At 37.0% G+C, this 22,080-nt stretch overlaps 2 protein-coding genes across 4 annotated transcripts; one reads left to right on the top strand and one right to left on the bottom strand.

The window, feature by feature from the left end:
• The first annotated feature begins 130 nt into the window (after window positions 1-130).
• eIF3e (eukaryotic translation initiation factor 3 subunit e) lies at window positions 131-9,313 on the top strand. The gene is made up of 10 exons (XM_022082103.2): window positions 131-260; window positions 357-489; window positions 1,986-2,102; window positions 2,794-2,955; window positions 3,961-4,083; window positions 4,232-4,464; window positions 5,037-5,154; window positions 7,035-7,246; window positions 8,084-8,318; window positions 8,947-9,313. The coding sequence occupies exons 2-10, from the start codon at window positions 400-402 to the stop codon at window positions 8,971-8,973; spliced, it is 1,317 nt and encodes a 438-aa protein (XP_021937795.1). The 5' UTR covers window positions 131-260; window positions 357-399; the 3' UTR covers window positions 8,974-9,313.
• armi (probable RNA helicase armitage) lies at window positions 4,921-20,468 on the bottom strand. 3 transcript variants are annotated; one of them, XM_022082101.2, is made up of 8 exons: window positions 19,277-20,464; window positions 16,697-17,893; window positions 15,009-15,783; window positions 13,826-14,211; window positions 13,195-13,475; window positions 12,219-12,473; window positions 10,937-11,317; window positions 4,921-5,187 (listed from the first exon to the last, which is right to left on the bottom strand). In XM_022082101.2, exons 1-7 carry the CDS (start codon window positions 19,821-19,823, stop codon window positions 10,961-10,963), a joined length of 3,798 nt encoding a protein of 1,265 aa, XP_021937793.1. In that variant the 5' UTR covers window positions 19,824-20,464; the 3' UTR covers window positions 4,921-5,187; window positions 10,937-10,960. The 3 variants fall into 3 exon arrangements, with proteins under 3 accessions (XP_021937793.1, XP_087213225.1, XP_021937794.1); XM_022082102.2 differs by lacking the exon at window positions 4,921-5,187 and adding an exon at window positions 11,407-11,444 and having other exon boundaries at window positions 11,080-11,317; window positions 19,277-20,468; XM_087357099.1 differs by lacking the exon at window positions 4,921-5,187 and having other exon boundaries at window positions 10,428-11,317.
• Window positions 20,469-22,080: the final 1,612 nt, after the last annotated feature.

The raw sequence follows: 22,080 nt of genomic DNA, 5'->3' as shown, positions 1-22,080 counted from the left end.
TTTCAGGATCAATATTTTAACACATAACTCTTCTTACATTAAATAAATAACGAAATAAACTGTTTTCAATATACTGTATTTATGTTCGTAATAAAACTGTAAGCGCTGGATACCCGGAGTAATTATTCTCTATTTAAAGGTTGGCAAAAACATAGAATGTGCTCTACCAACCCTAGGTGGTTTATCTATTCTACCAACCTTGCGCTGTACAACTCTTGCTGAATTTGTGATTTACGACTGCAGGTAGATAGGTTAAGAAGGTATGTGTGTTGTCTTTAGCTTCGAATGTATAAGAAGTTGTATGCGTGTGATTGTTGGATGCATATGTTACAGGGCTGCAAAATATGTTTTTACAGGTATTTTTTGATCATCCAATAGCTGGTTATCGGTGATTTTGCAATGGCCAAGTTTGATCTAACTTCCCGTATGGGTCAGTATTTGGATAGACATTTGATTTTTCCACTCCTCGAGTTTCTGTCCGCCAAACAGGTAAGCGGTTTTTAAACCACAACTGCAATCGAATTGTAAGTATGAAATAATAACTTTCATGGTATTGGACTATAACCTGACTTTGCTGCCATGTAATCATTTGTTGACTTGTGGATTTCGCCAACGTATTTTATAATATAATATAATGTATTTACATTCTATAGATTCTTCATAGGCCCAAACCAAGCATGTAGAACATGTCATAGCACAAATACAATAATTGTTTCTAATATAAATTTTCTCTTAGGCGTCATATTCACATTTTGGTCGTCAGAAACTTACCACTGTATGTACATATATTACATATGTTCTGTTCTTAAGATATGTTTTTGTTTGTGAAGAGTGTCCAAGTCTGGGTCACTTTGGAACTGATAGTCTGTCTTGGTGTTGAACTCATTTTGGAGCTTCTGATCAGATATTATTAAGTTGCAGGTTGAAGAGGGCAGGTCCAAGTATTTACATATTACAGAATATTTACAATTTTTCATGTGAATATATCCATGGTCTGTGTCAGCCCAAGCTTTATAGAGTAGATTATGCTTAGTCTTAGAGTATGTTGTAATGGCAGTGGTGAAGTGTGTTTGGAAGTGGATGACACTAGGGAGGTATGCTGGATAAGGAGAAAAAGGATATGGCAGCTCTTCTAAGGGCCAGAAAGGGGATTAGAATCAAGAGGAAATGTTCTTGGAAATAATTTTTTTCAGAGTGAATAAGAGACTCCTATGACCTTCTCAGGCAGAACACATCCTCTGTTGATGTTAGGATGAAGCTGAATCACTTTCCCAGAGAATGTGTTCATAAGCCTGGATTTCATAGGCTGATCCTGACAAAATTTCCAAGTGAGGATTCAGGTTGGGTTGGGGGGGAAAAAGAGTTGCAAACACTCAAAATTCCGACTGACTCATTCACCACAAAACCCTGTCTTTTGTACCACTCAGCTCACTGAGTACAGAACCAAGATGCCAGCATTGCACCAAGATTAACATGGGGTTCATTAATACCACTTTATTTCTATTTATTGTTGGTGTGTGTGGATTAGATCAGTTTCAGAGATAGTCATAATGGCTATTACGTTACATATTACTTTAATTGACTTTGCACTTAGGTATTTGTGGTTACTGTTATCTGTATTAGACAGTGTGATTACTGAACCTCCATACCGAACATGGTTGCTTATGTTATTTATACAATATCTAGGCCTTTCAGCTGGATTTTCTACCAGAACTTTGTTCATATTACTTTTTCCGCAGCCTCAGCTACATGTCTGGCTCATTATAATCCCATGATTTGAATAGTTGGACTTTGTAAATAATGATGTTCTTTATGAGATTGAAGGTTTTCACAATGGTTAAAAGTGTGGACTGTGGTCTTCAGAGTTGTGATGCCATGCAGTACAAGAATACTGTCACTACAGCGAACTTCCATTATGAATGTTTACAGTTCACAGCTTACTGTATCAAAAGCATACTTTAGAAACTTGTCATTTATTTTTACAGATATATGATGAAAATGAATTACTTCAAGTAAAGTTAGATATTCTGAGCAAAACAAATATGGTGGATTATGCAATAGACATTCGGAAGCAGCTATATCCAAATGAGGAAGTTCCAGAGGTTAGTTAATAATATGTACTTGAATATACTTCAGTGGGCAGTTTGTCTGGTCTTGGAGAATTGATATATAGTTTGGAATTACTGAACTATAAAGTGAGTGTTTTCATTAAGATGGCTTTCTCTGGCTTGAAGCAATTTATTTGTGGATTTGCTTTCAGAAGTAGTTCATATAGACTTAAAATTTGAAATTCATTGTAAGCATAATGGATGATGGTGAAGGTTAAACAAATAATTTTGGATAGGATCAATTGGAAGGCAGTGACGATCCTTTCTCAACTTGGTGTTGACTATTCTGTTTATACTGCATTTTCAGCAAATTCAAGAAGTGATATATTGCATTAGGCAGTTTGTACTCAATGGCATAGCATGGCATGTCTAAATGTGTTAAATTGTTCTGTTATGAATACTTTTGTAATTTGATTACAATTAATATGTCAGACATTAAATATAAAGATTTGTGTGCTGATATTGACATCCAGAAAGAAAAGAACTTTTCACATTCTCATTCTTTACTTATATGGTATGGTCATGTTATGCAGCTGACTTGCTGGCAGTATATCAGTAAGAGGAAGTTGATGCAATACTATGTGTTCCTTGTGATTCAGATGTGCATTCAGAGGGCATCTACCCAAGAAGAATTCTATTACAGGTGTGATCATGTCTACATTTTTACTTTTTACTATAATTTCAGGATATGAAAACCCGGCGTCTTAACGTGGTGCACCAGCTGCAAGATCTGAATGAAACGTGTGACCCAATTCTTACACTTATGACAGATGATGAATTAATGAAGAAAATGGAGACCATGCGAGATTCTAGAACTCTAATGAATTTTCTTCAAGATGAACTTAAAGTAAGATCTATATAATAATCTATAACTGGACAGGCATTCCAGTTCTTAATTCTGCAAGGATTGGTCATGGTGTACTTCAGTATGCCACATTCATTCCATTTGTTCCATTCTGTGCATATCACTCTAATTCACAATGAAACAAAAGTGAAACTATCTCAGATTCAGAGAAAAATTATGTGTTTTACTAAAGGAAATATGGATTATGTTACAAACAGAAATTTTAAATTCAACAGTAAGAATCTTTTAAATAATGCAGGACTAGTTTATTATAAAACAATGCATGCAATTTCAGTGAAATACATGGTTGAAATTGCATGCAACCTTGTCATCAAACAGTGGTGTTAATCAACCACTCTTTCATTTTGAGAGGTTCTCCAATTTGAATCTGACCCCACAGACCAACTTTGGATTAGTACAGTCCACAGATCAGGAGAAAATCCCTGCTAGGAATTCGATATACGCGCATGCGCAAGATTTCGCGGTGAATGACGACCGATCCTAAAAGCATTCGTTCCACAACCACTGAATGAACAACAGACGACAGGCTTTCATGTGTTCTAATGGGTACAGCTTTAAGATTACCTCACAGCAGCACAGCAATTTAATCTAGAATATTATCGCAACACCTGCAGAACACAGTACAGGTGCACTCACTACATGCTACTCACTACATGCTACTCTTAATGTTTTCAGTCTGTGTGTAGTAGTGTAAAACTCTGACGTATCACACTTCCCACCAATAGCAGCCCTCTAGTCCAGCTGATAAGTAACATTCCCCTGCACCGCACCAGAAACGACTTCCCCCAGCAGGGTTTTTCTCGTGATCTGTGGACAGTACCACACATTTTTCAACTTATAATTCTTAATCTTCTGCATTTCTCAATTGGCCATTTGTGACATATCAGTTTGTAAAGCTTCATTACATAAATCATTAACCTTGAATTTCTTCATGGCTGTTGTATTTACTGTTACTGCATGTACTTTATATTTATATTTTTTGTCCAGTGTGAGCCCCATATAATGGAGAGCATGTACAAGTTGGCAAAATATCGCTATGAGTGTGGAAACTACTCCCTCACCACCAGCTACTTGTACTTCTACATTCTTGTCATGCCAACCAGCGACAAGGTAACTTCTGCTTTTTTATGTGTGCGCGTGTGCACATCATATTTTTTTGATGTTGTGTAACCTTAGCAGTTGGTACAATGTCATAAAATGACCAAATAAGCAAACTTTTTGATGACCAATATTCTAACATGTTTGTATTTGCTCACAGAATTATTTAAATGTGTTGTGGGGAAAACTTGCTTCTGAGATTCTGTTGCAAAACTGGGACACAGCACTAGAAGACCTGAACAAGCTCCGTGAATATATTGACAACAACTCATTTGGGTCAGCTCTGCAGAGTTTACATCAGAGAACATGGTTTATTCATTGGAGTCTATTTGTGTTCTTCAATCATGAGAAAGGGAGGGATCTTGTTATTGAGATGTTTCTCTACAGGCCACAGTAAGTTGGTATTCATAATTGTGACAATAGAATGTTTAGTTATAGGAGACTAGTTATGTGTTGTACATTTAAATGTCATGTGTGGGCACAGAAACTTAGAGCCAGAGGTAATATTTGTCAGATAAAGAAGTGGAATTTTTGTGCATAGAGTTTAGTTCTCAATCAAAATTTAATTTGTAACTTCTGAATAGATCATCATCATCATCATCTGAATATGTTTTCCAGAATTGGTGTTCATCTTTTGGTTCCAAATATTTGCAAATCTAGATACGCGAACAGTTGAAATTTCCCAATTGAGTTCCTTGGGAATTGTGGACATACATTGTGATGACAACATGTCCACTCTGGAAAACATTTTCTTGCATTGAGAGATTAATATACAAGACCTTAATTCCACAATATATTATTTATTTTATTCTGATTGGGGGGGGGGGGGGGGGAGGACATGATTCAGTGTACTAACATTCTTGTATATTTGTTCTGATATTGACATACAACTTCTTAATTTTTGTTCAAACACAAACTATTCTGATAATCATTGTTAGAGTTAGACATGGTCTTTGGGTTTGTAGATACCTGAATGCAATCCAGACCATGTGTCCTCATATCTTACGATATTTGGCCACTGCTGTTATCATCACTCGGTCTAGGCGCAGTGCTCTCAAAGATTTGGTGAAGGTTATCCAGCAGGTAAGATATGCCGAAAATTGCGGTAGACCATAACTGCAGGCATTAGAGAAAGTAAATTATGTTTTGATGACATTAACTGAAATATTTATCATTAAAGATCAAGCCTAGCTGCTTGCACAAATGTTCTTAATGTGGTTTATTAAACCACTTTTAACCATGAGAGAAAAATTGCCAGCATAAATAATTAAAACCCTTTCAAAACATCAATATTTTTAACCAAAGACACCACCCCACTAACACAACTTGGACTCGCATGTTTTTACTTTTCGATCAGTGCTAGTCTACTGCCCTACCCTCTCATTCACTAATGGATATGGCTGTCTAAGCAAAGAATAGTCTTCACTTTAATTTTGCTGTCAACTTGGTTCTGTGTCTTGGGAAGTCATTAACATTTGTTCATGTTTTTCTAAAAATTATGCACACACTTTGGTGTCTATTTAATATATATCTGGTTACATAATTTAAGTAATGGAAGGTAGAGAAAAGCCTTATGCAGACTAATACAAGGAAATTACAAATGACTAGAATTATGGTGCCAGCCGTATGCTTATGTCACTTGTAGTTTTATATTTTGAAAATTACAGTAACTTGATTTTTTTGGTAAAGAGTGAACATACAGTGAAACCTCGATGCATCGTTTTCGGCGGGGGTGGGAAATAAAAACGATGAATGCGGGAAAACGATAGATGCGGGAAAGCATTAAAAATTTAAAAAAAACAATGTTTCTCTTTCAAAGTTACTTCTTTTTACCAAAAAAGTCTTTAATGGACAACTGGTTTGTCGAAACTTTACGTTTTAGACCAAACAGAGCACTTTCCACGTTCAAAATGTTTTCCTCGTCACGTTCACTAATATTAAGCGCATAAAAGAACGACTTCACTTTTGCCAATGCAGCGTGTGCTTCGGCAAAACTCGGCAAAGCTTCGGGCTCGCATTCGTCGTCTTCCTCACCACTCCCACCCCCTTCGCGAACAATAACAGGAAGAATGGAAATACTATTACTGCCGAACTCAACGAAACGTAGCTGTAGAAGACCCTTAACCGCTGGAAACGAGATGAACCAGAAGAATGAAAAGTGCCGCCAGCCTTTCCTTTGTACTTATAATAAAAGCATTTGTGAAGAAATTCACACTGCACATGCCATCTGGCATCGCTGGAACGAAATATGAGTGCACCCTATTTAATTAAAATCGTAAAATTTCTGACAATGCGCGCCGCCATTCACTCCAACTATCACCCCTGCACCGCTGACCCTCATTCCAAAAGAATGTGCTGGTTGGGCGACATAAAAGGTTACCGCTACTGTGTATTCCAAAAACATTATGCGTCTTTCGGTATTAATTTATCTCTAAACCCAGCATTTTAAATTCTCAGAAACGATCATTGCGGGAAAATTGTGGGCCGGGACTAAGATTTTTGAACGATCGATGCGATAAAACGATAGTTCGAGGAACGATAGAAGCGGGAAAATGTAACATTATTTTATATGGGATGTATTCGGGACCGAACAAAACGGACGATGCATCCGGGAAAACGATAGTTCCGGGAACGATGGATAGAGGTTTCACTGTAATTGTTTTATAAATTCATATTTTCTATCCTGAATATTTAACAATAGTTAACACCATTTGGGGGGGGATAAAAATGTTAGGTCTGAAAGGATTGTAATTAAATGATAAATTGGAAAGAATGTTAGCAAACAGTTCAGCCTTTTAACATACAGTACTATGCTTCATATAATCATCTATTCATATGCCCAGGGTTCAACAATTTGATAGGTTTAGAATTGCCCTAGAAGGCTTGGACTTTAAGAGACATGTTTCAAGGAATACAGAACTTTAATGTAAATAAAGGATTTTCAATGCTATTCATGTTTGCAGGAGTCCTACACTTACAGGGATCCCATTACCGAATTTGTTGAGCATCTGTATGTCAATTTTGACTTTGATGGCGCTCGCCAGAAACTTCATGAATGCCACATGGTTCTGTACAATGACTTTTTCCTTATTGCTGTTTTGGATGAGTTTGTTGAGAATGCCAGGCTTATGATTTTTGAGACTTTTTGCCGTATACATCAGTGCATCAGCATTGGGTGAGTAGCTATGACAGGACCAAACTTTTGAATCATGCTTGCAGGAAAATAAGATCACTGAATTAAAGTTTTGGTAGATGAAAAATGTTCAAATGTCCATTCTTACAGAGCCTACTATTCCAGGTAGTTTTAACTGACATTTATGAAGAGAAATAAATAAAAGTAAAAGTGCTTTGAAATACCAAGAACATATATGGGGGAGGAAATATAGTTGAATTGCAGTTTTCAAGTATTTGAAACCTGTAATGCTTTAAGGATTACACAAAGAAAACCCCTCAATAACATCAAATTCCATTATGTACTGGGGAAACAATACCCAAACTAAACTAATGTTCATGTGAACAAATGAAGAATGTTTTTAATCATGTGTTGCAAAATTAACTTGTCAGGAAGGTCAGATAGATGCATCTGTATTTAATTACTTTGTACCCTGTACTTTTCATAAGGTAATGAAGAATGGACATGGTCAGGGAGTAAGTTCCATTTATTGCCCTTTAATAAGTTGTTTTTAATACTACTATTAATTCCTGTTTGTATGATGCTATATCTACTGTTGAAATTCAAGATGTCATCTACATATTACCATGCTAGTGTCATGCTCTGAGAAATAAATCCATTATTAAATGGGATACTTTAACCCTGTTTATTTAAAAATCCATGTTCATTCCTACACTTCATATTTTGTATCTATATTAACTATACTGTGATAAAAATATATGATTACTATCATGTCTCCCTTTTGTGTAATATAATCTTAATGTACTACAGACCAATTCTATAAACCAATTCTTTAGTTTAGTGAAAAGCACTGAAAGTAGAATAATGAATTAATTGCAGAATGTTAGCAGAGAAACTGAACATGAAGCCAGAAGAAGCTGAATGCTGGATTGTGAATTTGATTCGGAATGCACGTCTTGATGCCAAGATCGATTCCAAACTCGGACATGTCGTCATGGGAACACAGCCTTTATCTCCGTATCAGCAGCTCATAGAGAAGATCGATTCCCTGTCTGTTCGCTCCGAGGCACTCCAGAACCTCATTGAAAGGAAACTGAAAGCTCGTACACAAGATGTAAGGTTACTTTCATGACTTCTACAGTGCTACATCTTCCTTGAACAATTGATAGAAACATCAGAAATGTCCAGGCACCACCATACCTTGTGCATACAGTGGCAAGAGAACCATTGCATGGAACAAGGCTTCGTGTTCACTCACAGCACTTTAACTGTATATATAACATTTTCAGATGCCATTTAAAGGACCAGAGATCATGTACACAACTGACACATAGTCTTCTTTATTCTTTTCTTCTCAATCTTTCTTTCACCATTTCACACTCATTTAATGCTCTGTAATTAATTGTGCCTTACAGAAACATAAACTTGAAAATAGATGTGTTGAACTTGTAGTTCTGCATAGATTTCAAGATGTTTAAGGATATTTTTCATCCTTAGAATCTTCCCCTTCCCATATGTTCCTGTATTCAGTATCTATAGATCATTTCAGTCCCCTGCATTCCATCACTTTATGAATTCCATGTAATCACTATACTTTTGGCTTCCTCCTTCCATATCTTCAGTTGGTGTTCAGTAACTGATTCTTTTATTTTCCCCCTCTCCATTCTTTACAGTTATACCACACATTTTAGAATTTTGAGAAGCGAAACATGTTGATATGTTGCTATTGTCTTGTGTTTCAGATACGATGGGGAGCCCAAGACTTTTAGGAAGGCAAACATGGATAATGAATACCATGCACATACTTGGCTTAATTATTTTTAATGTGTTTTTTTATATATCTACTTTTCAAAACATATGTAACATGGTAGTTGAAGATATGGTGGAACCCCCATTTAATGTTGCTTGATTTAAGTTTATTTCTGTTTAACATTCAATTTCAGTGATCACAAATTTATAATTTCTTCCATGTAAGACTTTCCTTTGTTTAGTGATCAAATTCATTACTCCTGAAGGAAGCCTTAAATGAGAACTTCACTGACAAATCTTATACCAGTATCAGAATTGCTGGTTGTTAATGAAATCTACAATAAAGTTAGCAGCAGTGAATTAATTTTTATTATTAATGTCACAATGTGAGCATTTATAGTGTTTGATTGGTATATGACTTAAGTTTATTCTTGCAGTAATTCTTGACATAAATTACTTTGAAGATTTCCGTCTTCTGGGTTGTTGCGCTGTGTAGTCTGGTCGATGTTAACCAACGTTTCAGAGGTCATACTGCCTCCGTCATCAGGGCGATGAATATCTCAAGTCCTACATAAATTACTTTATTGACCCAGTCTGGCAAGTTTGTTCATCCCTGCTGTTGGCAAAACAGACTCAGATTTTTTATTTCTTGTGGTCACTGCCAAATGCTGCTGTTGGTTTCTGATGAGTCTGCTTATGACTATATAGTATAAACATTTCAGTCCATTTCACATTTTGAGAAGCTAGTCCTTTAAAGATGCATTTTAGCATACCTTCCCATCTACTCCTATGTCACTGAACTGGCCTATTCTCTTGAGGTTTTCCAATCAGATTTTTTTTGTTTCTCCCATATATGCTGTGTGTTACATATTGGTATGAAATTCGTTCTCCCATCGTTCCCAGTTTCTCTGTCCCTGGTCTGGTTGCCAGGCAAACATAACTGCTACAAATGAAACCTTTAACCCCTTGAATCCAGAATCACATATAAATATTTAAAATTCAATTACCCCAGAGAAAGCACAACATGTCTCAATGACAAAGATCAAATGGTTAATGCTATTTTGGGAAATGAATGCAATTCATTCTGAGAACCACACAGAACCAATAAATACACTCTGTGGGCAAAACAGAGTTGCTAAATGTTGAAGCAGATGGTACATATAGTTACCACCGGGCTATTAAATTTTAATCCTTCCTTGTCCTCTGCTCCACCTGCTGGGATACCAGCCATAAGAACCACTTACAAAAATTGACTAGAAAGGGTTAAAAATATTCTTATAGTACTGATACATTATATTATACCATTATCTTCTTTTTATTCTTAGCATTTGTTCCACTTGGCCGGGGCCGCTTATACTGTTATACTAAAGCTAAAATGAAATGCAGACAAACTGAACACTACTGATCAGTTGGTAAAGAGAAAAGATGTCAAACACTGAAAATGCATGATTTAGAAGTTTAAACTGCACTTGACTTTGCTCAAAATACATTGTATTGTACCTATACAACCCGAGTTACAGTCCAACTAGAGTTTTTGTTACAAAATATTATTTGAATATTTTAGAGGAACATTCACTAGAAATGGTCACTATTGAACTTTTCTCATGGAACTCCTTATGTTTGGTTCCAAATGAGAACCTTTGCACATCTCTATGTTATTATAAGGTGAAAACATGAAATTTGTGAAAATATGGTACATGATTCTGAAGTATAAACCATTTAACTGCAGGATGCACTTTTGCTATGTCTCATGAGCCAGAAAGAGCTTTTTCAATTTCAGTTCAGGGTTTCTGTTCTATTTAGTAGGAGTCGTAAATTCATTCATTACCTTTCCACTTGAATCAGCTGTGTATGTACATTCCCAACAACCTATACTGTTATATTACACCAAAGATTACTTGCCTGCCTAAGTTTGATGATGAAATATGCCAACCTGACAAAATAACAAGGCACCAATACTCTAAATAGGAACTAATATAATACCATCAAAAGATGTTGCCCAATGCCTCATATACTGTCATCCAGAGTAATGGAACTGCAGTCAATGGGCAGGTCACAACCTGTGTAGCCACCTCGCTCGATGCAGTAGCTGAGCACACTTCTCCAGTAAGGGTCCTGAGACAGAAGGTGTGGGTTGCCCAGAATGATGAGCAAAGCACGTGCACGGGTTAAGGCAACGTTCAGTCGTTTTGGGGAGGAAACAAATCCTAGTGAATGATGAATATCAGTTGTTAGCAATGTGGGATTGCTGCGAACAGCAGACATGATGATCACTTTCCTTTCTTGTCCTTGAAACTCCTCCACAGATCCAATCTTAGGAATGGGCACTTGAAGCTCTTTGAGGAGGGCACAAATTTTCTGTACCTGCAGTAAACAATCATACTAAATTAGTTTGGCCTCATAATGTTTCAATTTATAATGAACCTATAAACATAAACATTAGAAGTACTCACCACTGGCAGTCACACCTTAGGGTTCTGCATGATGATACCTAAAATGTTAAGAAAGTAAAGTAAAGCTGTCCCACTATACACCATATAGGTGCTTGGGGGAGAGGTCAGCATCACGCCCTGGTACCCACTGGACCGAAGGCTGGGTGGGCCCCAGAACCAGTCTGGATGCGGAGGCTAGAGGAAAAATCCTCTGCCACTGTCGGGGATCGAACCCTGGTCATCCAGTCCATAGTCAGTCACTATATTAGCTGAGCTACCCCAATAATAATTATATAGAAAAGGAGGAAAATGTAGCATCATAATCAAATTACATTATTTCCAATACTTGTATTTTCCATTGGAATCATCCCAAACATTCTCCCTAGTAGCATCACACAAGCCCATCTAGAGATACCACTGAACATTTACATTCAACTTCAAAAATCAGTTATAACAGCACGTGCTCAATTATCCATAAACTTTTAAATGGCAATATCCATTAATAATGTACTTGTATTTTATACAGAACCAATTTATTGCACTTCATACAATTATTGTATAATGTAAATATATGCAAGAGTATGTTTTAAATTGACCTTGGTTCACACACTTGTATAGTAATGATCCTTGCCATGCAGGTTACCTACCTCATAAGAATGTGACACACACACAGGCCATAAGGTGTTCTTTGCTCATTCTACAGTGTGAAAAACACATACATTATTTGAAATACTTCTGTCTGCCACTGGAATCATCCCACTTCTTATGAAGGCTTATCATGGTCCTGTTTTCAGTACTTCCTGATTATGATGGTCTCTCAACTGCAAACTGACCTGTTTTTTGTAAGGTGTAATGATGCCCACATCATCTGGGGTCAGCCCCGCACCATACAGCATGTTGAGGTAAGACACGGCTTGCACTACCTCCTGTGGGTTGTACCATGAGGGACTCTCCTTTTCCTGATAATTTTCTCCTCTAATTCCATGAAAAACTAGGGCTGGTGGACCACCATCTTCTTTGCTCTGCTCAGGCAGCTTGGATGCCAAAGATGCCAGTAGATCAGCCTCTGGACCAGTGGTTTGTGAAACCTGGGACATTCAGCACAAGACTAGTATCATCGCACACTGTAAATTGTTCAAACTTGCAATTCACTTTCCTTTTATAAGACAAATTTTAACCACTCCATTATACAGGATTTCAGCAGTTACTCATCTGATCTAAAAGATTCCTTTTCTTATGACACCCAAAGGTTCTTCACCATGTTCATGAAATCTCAACACCGAGACCCCATCCTGAGCCAGCTGAATCCAGTTATTGTCCTTACGAACCTCTCATCATGGTTCATTTTAAGTTTACTCTCCCAAGGACTTCCTTCCATTGATGTATTACAACCATACCTACTCCTAAATTAAAATACTGCATAGTACATACTATATACATTTTTGACCCAAATCACAAGTGAGAAATGTACGTTACATGTTACTGCATAAAACATTTCATTCTTACACTTGTAAGTACTACTTTAGAGTATTTTGCACATATCTTTATCAAAGACATCCTGCTATATAATAATATTAATAATGAATATCGTCTGTCTAAATAGTTTATTAAATTCAGTGTCTTTTTTTCCATATTTCCACTATGTTTGGTTGTCGCAGACCATCTTCAGGTGGTATACAATGGCTTACTGAACTGTGTAACATTATAGCAGTTAAGCTGTATAAGAGTAGTACTTATTATGCTAACATTAGTCTGTTGTCAAAAAGATAGCATTTCCAACTTTAAATAAAACACTTTTGCTTCATGTACCTGAGGCTGGAGGTATGAATCATAGAACAATGAATTTGGCAGATGGAGGATCTCTGGCACTGAGCGATAATTTAAGGATAATCTCGTTATAAGACGAGGATTATAGCCTCCATTATGTGGAAATCCTTGTGCATCTCGCTGATATGGAAAGTGCTGAAGCAGACGAGACAGAAATGATTCAGCCAGACCCATGCTGGAAGCAAGAGGAGACAAGATAACAGGTCCAAGCTGAAGTGGGTCTCCAGCAAGTACCACTTGTCCAGAGCTGGTGTGGATGAAATCTGCCAATCAGAAAAAAGAAGAATGGAAAGGTGGAAGTCCGCATGTTTCCCGGATGAGTTCTTTGCGGCCTGTCATACTTTGCTGGTTTTGGGGACATTCACTGTAGATCTAAATCTATTGTTGCTAACCTATTCAATAACACAAATAGCATGTTCAACCCAGATGACCAAAATCCACATTTTTACCACTGTGAAAACATGAAATCTCATCACATTCCTTAGTCACAAATTCTATTGTGACCAAAGCTAAGAAACAGAACAGATATTAACATACATGGACATGAATCATTTCCAAGGACAGAACATATTCACGAAGAAATTAAACAGCAAATAAACACAATAATACCAACCCAAAGGCACTAATATCTCAGGTTCAGTTGCTTGTCCTGCTTCATCAACAAAGACATGTGTGAAATGTCCTCGTGTAAACCCCATTTTGTACAGCTGTCCAAGAGCAATGCAAGTACCGACAGTGATCCTGTGTCTTCCCAGTGTCTGGGCATTGGATGAAGTCTTCAGGGGCTCACCCAATATAACTGGTTTGTTGGCATCATCACCCATCGATCTGATATCTCCAGTGGTACAATATGGTACCAATTTCTCTGGCAATTTCCCTTCTTCTATACAATGATAGCCCACAAGACGCACCAAATCCCCCGGTATTAGATGTCCAGAGTCTAATAAACGTTCAGCAATCAAGTCTGCTGAACTGTTGGAAGGAGTTGCTACCAACAACCTGCGAACATGGTAAAAGATAAGACAAAGTTGCCTCTGTACCCAAGCACCATTCCATGATTGTGTATAGCGGGAGTGGAGGTAAAACTCTACACATTCTAGACCTTTGCCCTTAGATGAAGACCAGTTAGCTTAAAATTTCATATAAAAGGATAGGTTTCCCTAGTGCTTAACTAAACACCACCAAACAAGTATTGGAGAGTGGAGGTACAGCTCTACATATTCTTAATCTTGGCATTAGGAGGTGAGCAGATGACCTGATGCCCTGGCCACTTTACACAGAAGAAACAACTTTGGTACTCATTGGATACCATGTTGGGTGTAGCAAACAGAAATATCCAAAGATAGATTTGAACAATGGAATCTCAGACAGGAGACAATTATTTTACTGGGAGACTTATCACGGTCTGGAAAATTGCAAGTTTATTCATGTAATTGTTGTGTGAAAAAGCAAGACTGAAATATCAAGGAACAGGTGAAAAGAAAATGCGAAACATAATGGTACAGTGCAGATAGTAATAACCCCTGCAGTTGATATGGCCTCATAAAAGAAACAAATCAGTGCAATGCGTGACTAAATGATGAGTAGGAAAGAAAATGGAAAAACACAGTTGAGGCCTGTTTTAAGGCAATATCCCAATATTTGCCTAATGGACTGAGGAAAACAACTATGCACTTAACTTAATACCTCAAAGTTCTGTCCACGATTATAATCTGGTAACTTTTGCATGCAAGTGATATGGTAATTTGTGTTAAATCACTTGGTTTCAAATGTCTAAGAAATAAAGAACATCCTACCTGCTGTCTGGGAGAAGGTTTAATATCTGAAGGACAGCTTCAACAAGTGTTATTGTTTTTCCAGTCCCTGGTGGTCCAAAAATAATGTATGGTAAAGGCCGAGCCTCTCCTTTCAATATGTTGCATACTGCTTCCTTTTGATAAAAATTCAGCTGATTGTTAAACCATTTTACTTTCTTTTTCTGCTGATTCAGAATTTTTGTTTCCTTCACTATACCAGTTTTTAGCAATTGAGGTTTTGTAGTTTCTTCATATTTAACATATTGTTTCAAGTCTCTAGACTGTTCCTTTTTTGACATTTTAAAGTTGGTGTGTAAAGCACTTGTGTTGTACTTAACTGATGTTTCAGAAAAACAAGAATGTATTTGGCAGTCCTTATTGTTACTGTGTTTCCCAAACAACCGTTGAACAACTGGTACCCTTGGTGTGCTCTTCCATCCCTCAGAAGGTGATGACTCAGGAGAACACTTGTTTGATGTTGCATAATGCTTCATGTCTTCTGAGCTGACATGCCCACCTGATGTACAAGTCAGTGACTCTTCTTCTAAATGTAACTGCGGTGGCTGAACTTTCACTGCTGTAGGGAACAGCATCTGAGGCCCTAAATGTGTCAGTGCCATGTTCACAGCTGCATGACATCGTCTCATTGGTGTTCGGGAAAAGTGAAATGAAACATTATATTCGCTTCCGTTGTATGAAGAATGGAAAATAGAACTGAACTTGATCCAGACTTCAGAACTAAACACTTTGTGAATGAAGCCTTCAAACTGGAAATCTGGAAAAACATTACATCTGGTCATGAAAAATATAACAGACAGTAAAATCATAAATAGGAGAAAATTAATAGTGAGAACTTTGGTGCCAAATTATGCACAAGTCACTTCATACACTACCTTTACCAAGTACCCAACACTTTGCATAAATCCTTTTACTTATCACTTTTACCCAATATTTATCCAGAAATGAAAGGTTTATGACCTATGTGCATATGAATGTTTTACTTCTTTCTGACCAAGAAGTAATTCTTTTTAATATTCCCACACGAATATCAAACATTGTGCATGATCAAATCCAGAAGTCTTCCTGTTACCTAAACCATTCCAACCCACTTAAATACAGTCCATTCTGTGTCTAGCACTGTCTGAACTTTTTCCAATGGATGAAAAGTTGCCAATCTGTTCCAACTTCCCACAATCTTTACTTTCCATTTTATTTCCAACTCTTTCCTATTTTCTTGATATCTCCTACTCTGTCCTTAAAATGTAATTTGAATATATTTGGTATCCTTTTCTATTTTTTCTCTTTAGACCACTGTAGTCACTTACCCTTTAATTCAATTAATAACTTTTGAATTCCCATGTATCTAAACATTTAATTTCTAATTCTATCTCTGCTTATTTTCCCCTCAACACTTCTCAAAAATGTCATACCCACTGTCCTGATTTTCTGTTACTCTTTGTAATGGTTCATGGTTTGGCACTAAATGTTAAGAGCCATTCCAGAGAAAATTCAGAAACAAACCATAATTAAATTCATCTGCAAATTTTTCATGCAGATCATCCAATGCCAGATTTCACTGAAATTTGCATCAAGCAGTTTTGATGATGAAATAAATCGATTTAACATCTTCTGCATTATGTAATACATAATGGAAGAAAAGGTACAAACACCAGTCATGTTACACTTACCTGTATTGTCTTGTGCAACTGGACTGGAAGCTATAACACGGTCACCCAGGAGAAGTGATGGCCTTCTCTCAGCAAGACCAGGAACTTCAAGTGCTAGAAACTCCCCACCAGGTCCTGCTATACGGAAGCAAACTCTTTCAAGGTCATAGTTCTGCATATTTAATACAGCATGAATCTCCTCCAAATAAAGGAGCATGTGGAACCGATCCGTGTAGTTTGACACATTCAGATCTGAGATGAGACATGGAACAACATTTTCTACAGCAACTTTAACATCTTCAGTGCTTCGTTTCTGCCCACAATTTCCTATTACTGCCTGCCGCAGTCTATCTGGAATTGGGAATGATCCCAGTCGAACAGGCACAAAAGCAGGGGGTTTAATGGGTCTCACGCCAGAAATCAACATTCCAGTATTCTTTGTTTGGTAAGCCTTCTGTTGAGCATCATAATGATTAAACCTCCTCTCATAATGTGATGGTGCTATGGATGTGTGCAATGGATGTCGTACGTCCACCTGTAGGTTACGACCGATCTTGAAACCCTTGAAGGTAAATACAAATAGTTCAGATGAATTACCAATAAACCTTCCTTTACAACCAAAATGAAAATTTACTGTCTGCCCAGGATAAATCTCATATGATTCTCCATCTCTTGGATGATGGAGGATGAACTGAGATTCAGAATGACGAGAATGAAATTTTCCTCGTACAAAAAACTGACTATAAATTCCATTATTTGTGACTTCTGCTGTCAGTTCTCTTTCCTCACCCACATTTAACACACCAAAGTTCAAACACTTTGTAACAACAATCCCCTTTTTTTCTTCAAGAAGGATTTCCAATTTGTCATAGTTCTGAGCTGAATCATGAAATCCTTGGTCTGCTTTTGTTCTTGTACTATGTGAAAACTCAGGAACAGTGGTCAAAGCACGCCACATGTGTTTGCCTTGCTCACTCTCAATTGCTTTAATTTCAACATTATCTCCCAGGTGAGGAACGTATCCAGGTTCACATGAATCTTGACTAAAATACACATTGTGGTCTATAACTCCTTCACCATTCTGATTCCAATGTGTTATGCAACCAGTCAATATGCGAGACCGGAGTGGGCTTATCTCCTCTACATCCAGCACATCTCCACCAGAATCACACATGTCTTCATTCACTTCAACATCAGCTTTAATCACCACCCAGTCACCTGTTGCATTAAGTCAATTACAGAAAGTTTATTATTGGTTTGTCAATAGGATTATGTATATTAATGACATCAACTGTAATTGTGTCTAAAATTTTGGCTACTTACATTTGATTTGTAAAGAATCTATAAAACTCTCCATTAATAAGTTTCTTAGCACTTACATATTAACAAACTTCAGGTAACAAAGCAAAGTAAATTTGTCTGAACATTAAAAAATTTGAAATTTGATACATATACATTTACATAATTCAACTCCTCAATTTATTATCATATTAATATGTGGATGCCAAAAAAATTGCCTTGCAAAATAATTTAACATTTATAGTATAGAAACAGGTGATTTAAATCCCTGTATTGTGGGGCTAACAGCCAGATTTTAACCTTGGGGAGAAGAGTTTAATGGTACAGTACATTATTGTAATGCGTGGCAAGCTAGACCATACACGACCTGCGACACACAGACAATAAAAGTTAAAACACAGTCTGTACAGTCAATAAACAAAGGCCTTTACAAATTTTAAATCTCTTAACATTAACACAAAATATAAAACAATGTTTCTACACAGATATGTACTTGAGTTTGGTATGCATTTATATCTATGGCCAACGCGCTTGCAAAATTTGTGATAAAGTTTTATTCATGCTTACTAACTTAACACAAACATACCATTAATAAAACAAAACTAACTTTCTTTAATATTATCTGTTAAATACAGTAAAATTAAACTTCACTAACCTGTCACTGAATTAAGTTCTACCAGAGAAATATAAGTATAGCCAACACTAGAGTAATAAACATTTACTTGAACTTTTCAGTAACAATTACAGATGTCAGTGTCAAAATAGTGCGTGATCAAAACAGGCACACATCAATGATAAAGAAAGTTTTCTCATGCAAAAGATCTTACACAAACAGACCAGTCTCAGTTCAGTAACAATTACTGGTTGAAATGCAGGACTGGTCTCTAAATAACATGTACATAACAATGGTATTATTCCATTATCAATTCATGGAAAAAGTACAGTAGTATTGATCCTTTCATACACGCTACAAAATATGACTCTTACAAGATAGAAGAAAGAATTAGCGTCAACCCATTCATTTTTTGTTTTCGATTCAGCCATTAAGTGTGGGTAGAAGAGACGAGACAGGGAAATCAGGTTTAAATCTGCATGGTGCTAGAAGACCTGGGATGTAATTTTTTTGTCAATTTCATGATAACAATTGTCTTATTCTACTGTTTACAAGCAAGAAAATGCAGCTCTATAGTATTTCATTGGGTGCTGATACTGCAATTTTACTGAAATTAAACAGTGTTGTATATAATTATTGTGATTAACATCTTTCCTTAATTTGGTTAGCAAAATCTCACTGAACATTACCTTCTAATGGTATGAATTCAGCTATCACTTCATCCAAACTGCAGCGAATATTTCCAGGCATAAGAATCACTTCTCGTCCTTCTCTTTGAATAACCTGACAAACAATGTTTCTCTTCATGACATCCTTACACTGTGGTTCTAAAACCTTAACAGTATCATCATCTTCGTAGTACTTTTCCCAGTTTTCATCATGTATGCAAAAAATTTTTCGAACCCTCCACTCTTCATTTTCTTTCCTACGAAAGGCAAGATATGATACACGATGCCCTTCACGTAACATTTCTGCTGGTGCATCACGAAGGTCAAAATATAAAGTTCCATCAATTATACCATAATCTGTATACAGTGACGTTATTGTACCAACACAATGTTGACAAATATTCACTCCATCTGTCTTCAATGAAGTTATTTCTGATGTAGCACCAACTGACTCATCAGTTTCTATGTTAGCAATGATGCAATCTATATCAATAGCAGTTTCATCTTTTGGCTCATACCTCCCAAAGCCAAAAATGTAACTACCAGCTTTCTTCAACAATGAAATCATTGTTACAAATCTTATTGCCCAATGTATTTGTCAATAGGCTGATACCTCCAGGCAGTAATATGCAAATAGTCCAGTTCCTTTCGTAACATTTTCAGTCTTTTATTGTGACCATCTCGTGATAATTGTGACAGACTCTGATCAACTGAATGCTCAAATTTAAGGCGACTTAAAACAGCTGAAGATGAAGTGAGACTGCTGCTGAGTTCTGAAGCCTGGGACTCACTCTGGCCTGGAGATGATAAAACAGTTTTGGACAATCCTGACGAGCTCATTGTTGACGATTCAAAACCTTTAATGTCTTCACGAGCTGCTGTAATGATATTAAACTATTATGCATGATTTATAGTCCGTTGAATTTAAAAAAAATGCCAAGTTATGAAGACATTATTTATACATCGAAGGAAATAACTTAGTTCTTTTAATTACGAACATGTATTAAAACGAAGAATTTTTACTAATCTAATGCCAAAACTTCTTAAACGCACATACACAAAAACTCTGCATTTAAAACACACACTTTACATGCTCCACTTCATCAACAAATAATACTACATCGCAATCCCAATAACTGGAACAGGTTCTTGTTTCAACCGTGTTGGAGAACCTGGAGACTACACTAGAGCCATCTATATATATCGATTGCACACATTTAAAATCTTAATTCAGTTTCTGCAGCTCGATCAATTATACGAGGTGCAATCGGAAAGTTTAAAGACTGTGTCAATAGAGGGCGAACCGGATGTAGTACGAGCTTCTGCCGCTAGGGGGTGCGGCCTACATACATAGTGAATCAGTGTGCCAGCCGGCATCATCGAATTAGCAATTGTTTCTTAGTTACGGGCGTTTTGGTAGTGCATTACACCGACCCTCCTGCGATTTCGGAATGGCGGATTTTCATGAACAAAGAGTGTGCATCAAATTTTGCCAAAGACTCGCCAAAACGGCTACGGAAACCTATGAAATGCTAAAGCAAGCATTTGGGGAGTCCGCAATGGGTCGTGCACAAACTTTTGTGTGGCATTCACGTTTTAAAAATGGCCGAACCTCTGTCGATGATGACGAGCGTTCTGGACGACCATCTTCGAGCACAACGCCCGAAAATTTTACGAAGATTCGGCAGGCCATTCACGAAGATCGACGTCGTACCATCAACGACTTGTGCGACATTGTTGGGATAGGCTATGGGACCTGTCAGCTGATTCTAAAGGAAGAACTCCACATGCGACGCATCATGACAACGCGCCAGCGCACACAGCCCTCAAAGTTCGGCAGTTTTTGGCCTCAAACACCATGGCCGTCATCCCGCACCCTCCTTATTCGCCGGATTTAGCTCCGTGTGACTTCTTCCTCTTCCCAAAGATGAAAATTCAGCTAAAGGGAAAGAGATTTGAAACGACAGAAGAGATTCAGGCAGAATCGCAGATGGTGCTTGACAGGCTGACAAAGAAAGATTTCCAGGGATGCTTCCAGGCTTGGCAGCGGCGCTGGGATCGTTGTGTTCACTCCCAGGGGAACTACTTCGAGGGTGATGGATGAATTTAATACCTGAGATAAGTGTATGGGTTTTTTTAAAAAAAATAGGCGCAGTCTTGAAACTTTCCGATCGCACCCCGTACATTACAGTACATAGTTATACGATCTCTCTTCTACTGCAATATTTAACCTTCAGTCCATCATAAAAACTAAACGAACAATCACTGATCTCATCCTTCAATATAGTAAAGAGGGCACTTTAAATTTGATAAATGTATTATTTTTGTGTAGAAATTCTAAACTTATGTTACAAGTGGGTATCCTGTTTATAGTTCATGCTCAGAACAAGCATCATTGGGTGGGTGGAGGATAAAAACTGCAAAAAATATATACCATAATAAACACACAGTATTTTGGTGGACAAAGTGCATAAAAAGTATCAGTTGTGCGAGCTAGTTGTACAACAGAAGGCTTCAGGTACACGAAAACATAAAATTAACAAAATATGCTCCCTTATTCATATTAGAAAAGTTCTTAAGTTTACTCTGTATCTGTTGGAAATATGAATGCATCCTGAAACAATGGAACATTGCCATAATTATCTACATCTTTAAGAATGGAGCTAGAAATGACTGTGGTAATTGAAGAAGTATTAATTTACTAAACACGAGTTGTAAAATGTATGCTAACAAATATAAATAACAAGACAGCAGAAATAATACCATCAGGACAGCAATGTGGATTTAGAAACAGGCAGTCATGCACAGATTGTAATTTTTCAATG

Source organism: Zootermopsis nevadensis, unplaced genomic scaffold (genome assembly GCF_977971745.1).
Source record: "Zootermopsis nevadensis isolate Lab colony 2312 unplaced genomic scaffold, Znev_1.0 Znev_ptg000028l, whole genome shotgun sequence".
Classification (NCBI taxonomy): domain Eukaryota; kingdom Metazoa; phylum Arthropoda; class Insecta; order Blattodea; family Termopsidae; genus Zootermopsis; species Zootermopsis nevadensis.
This window is presented reverse-complemented; position numbering and strand designations above follow the sequence as displayed.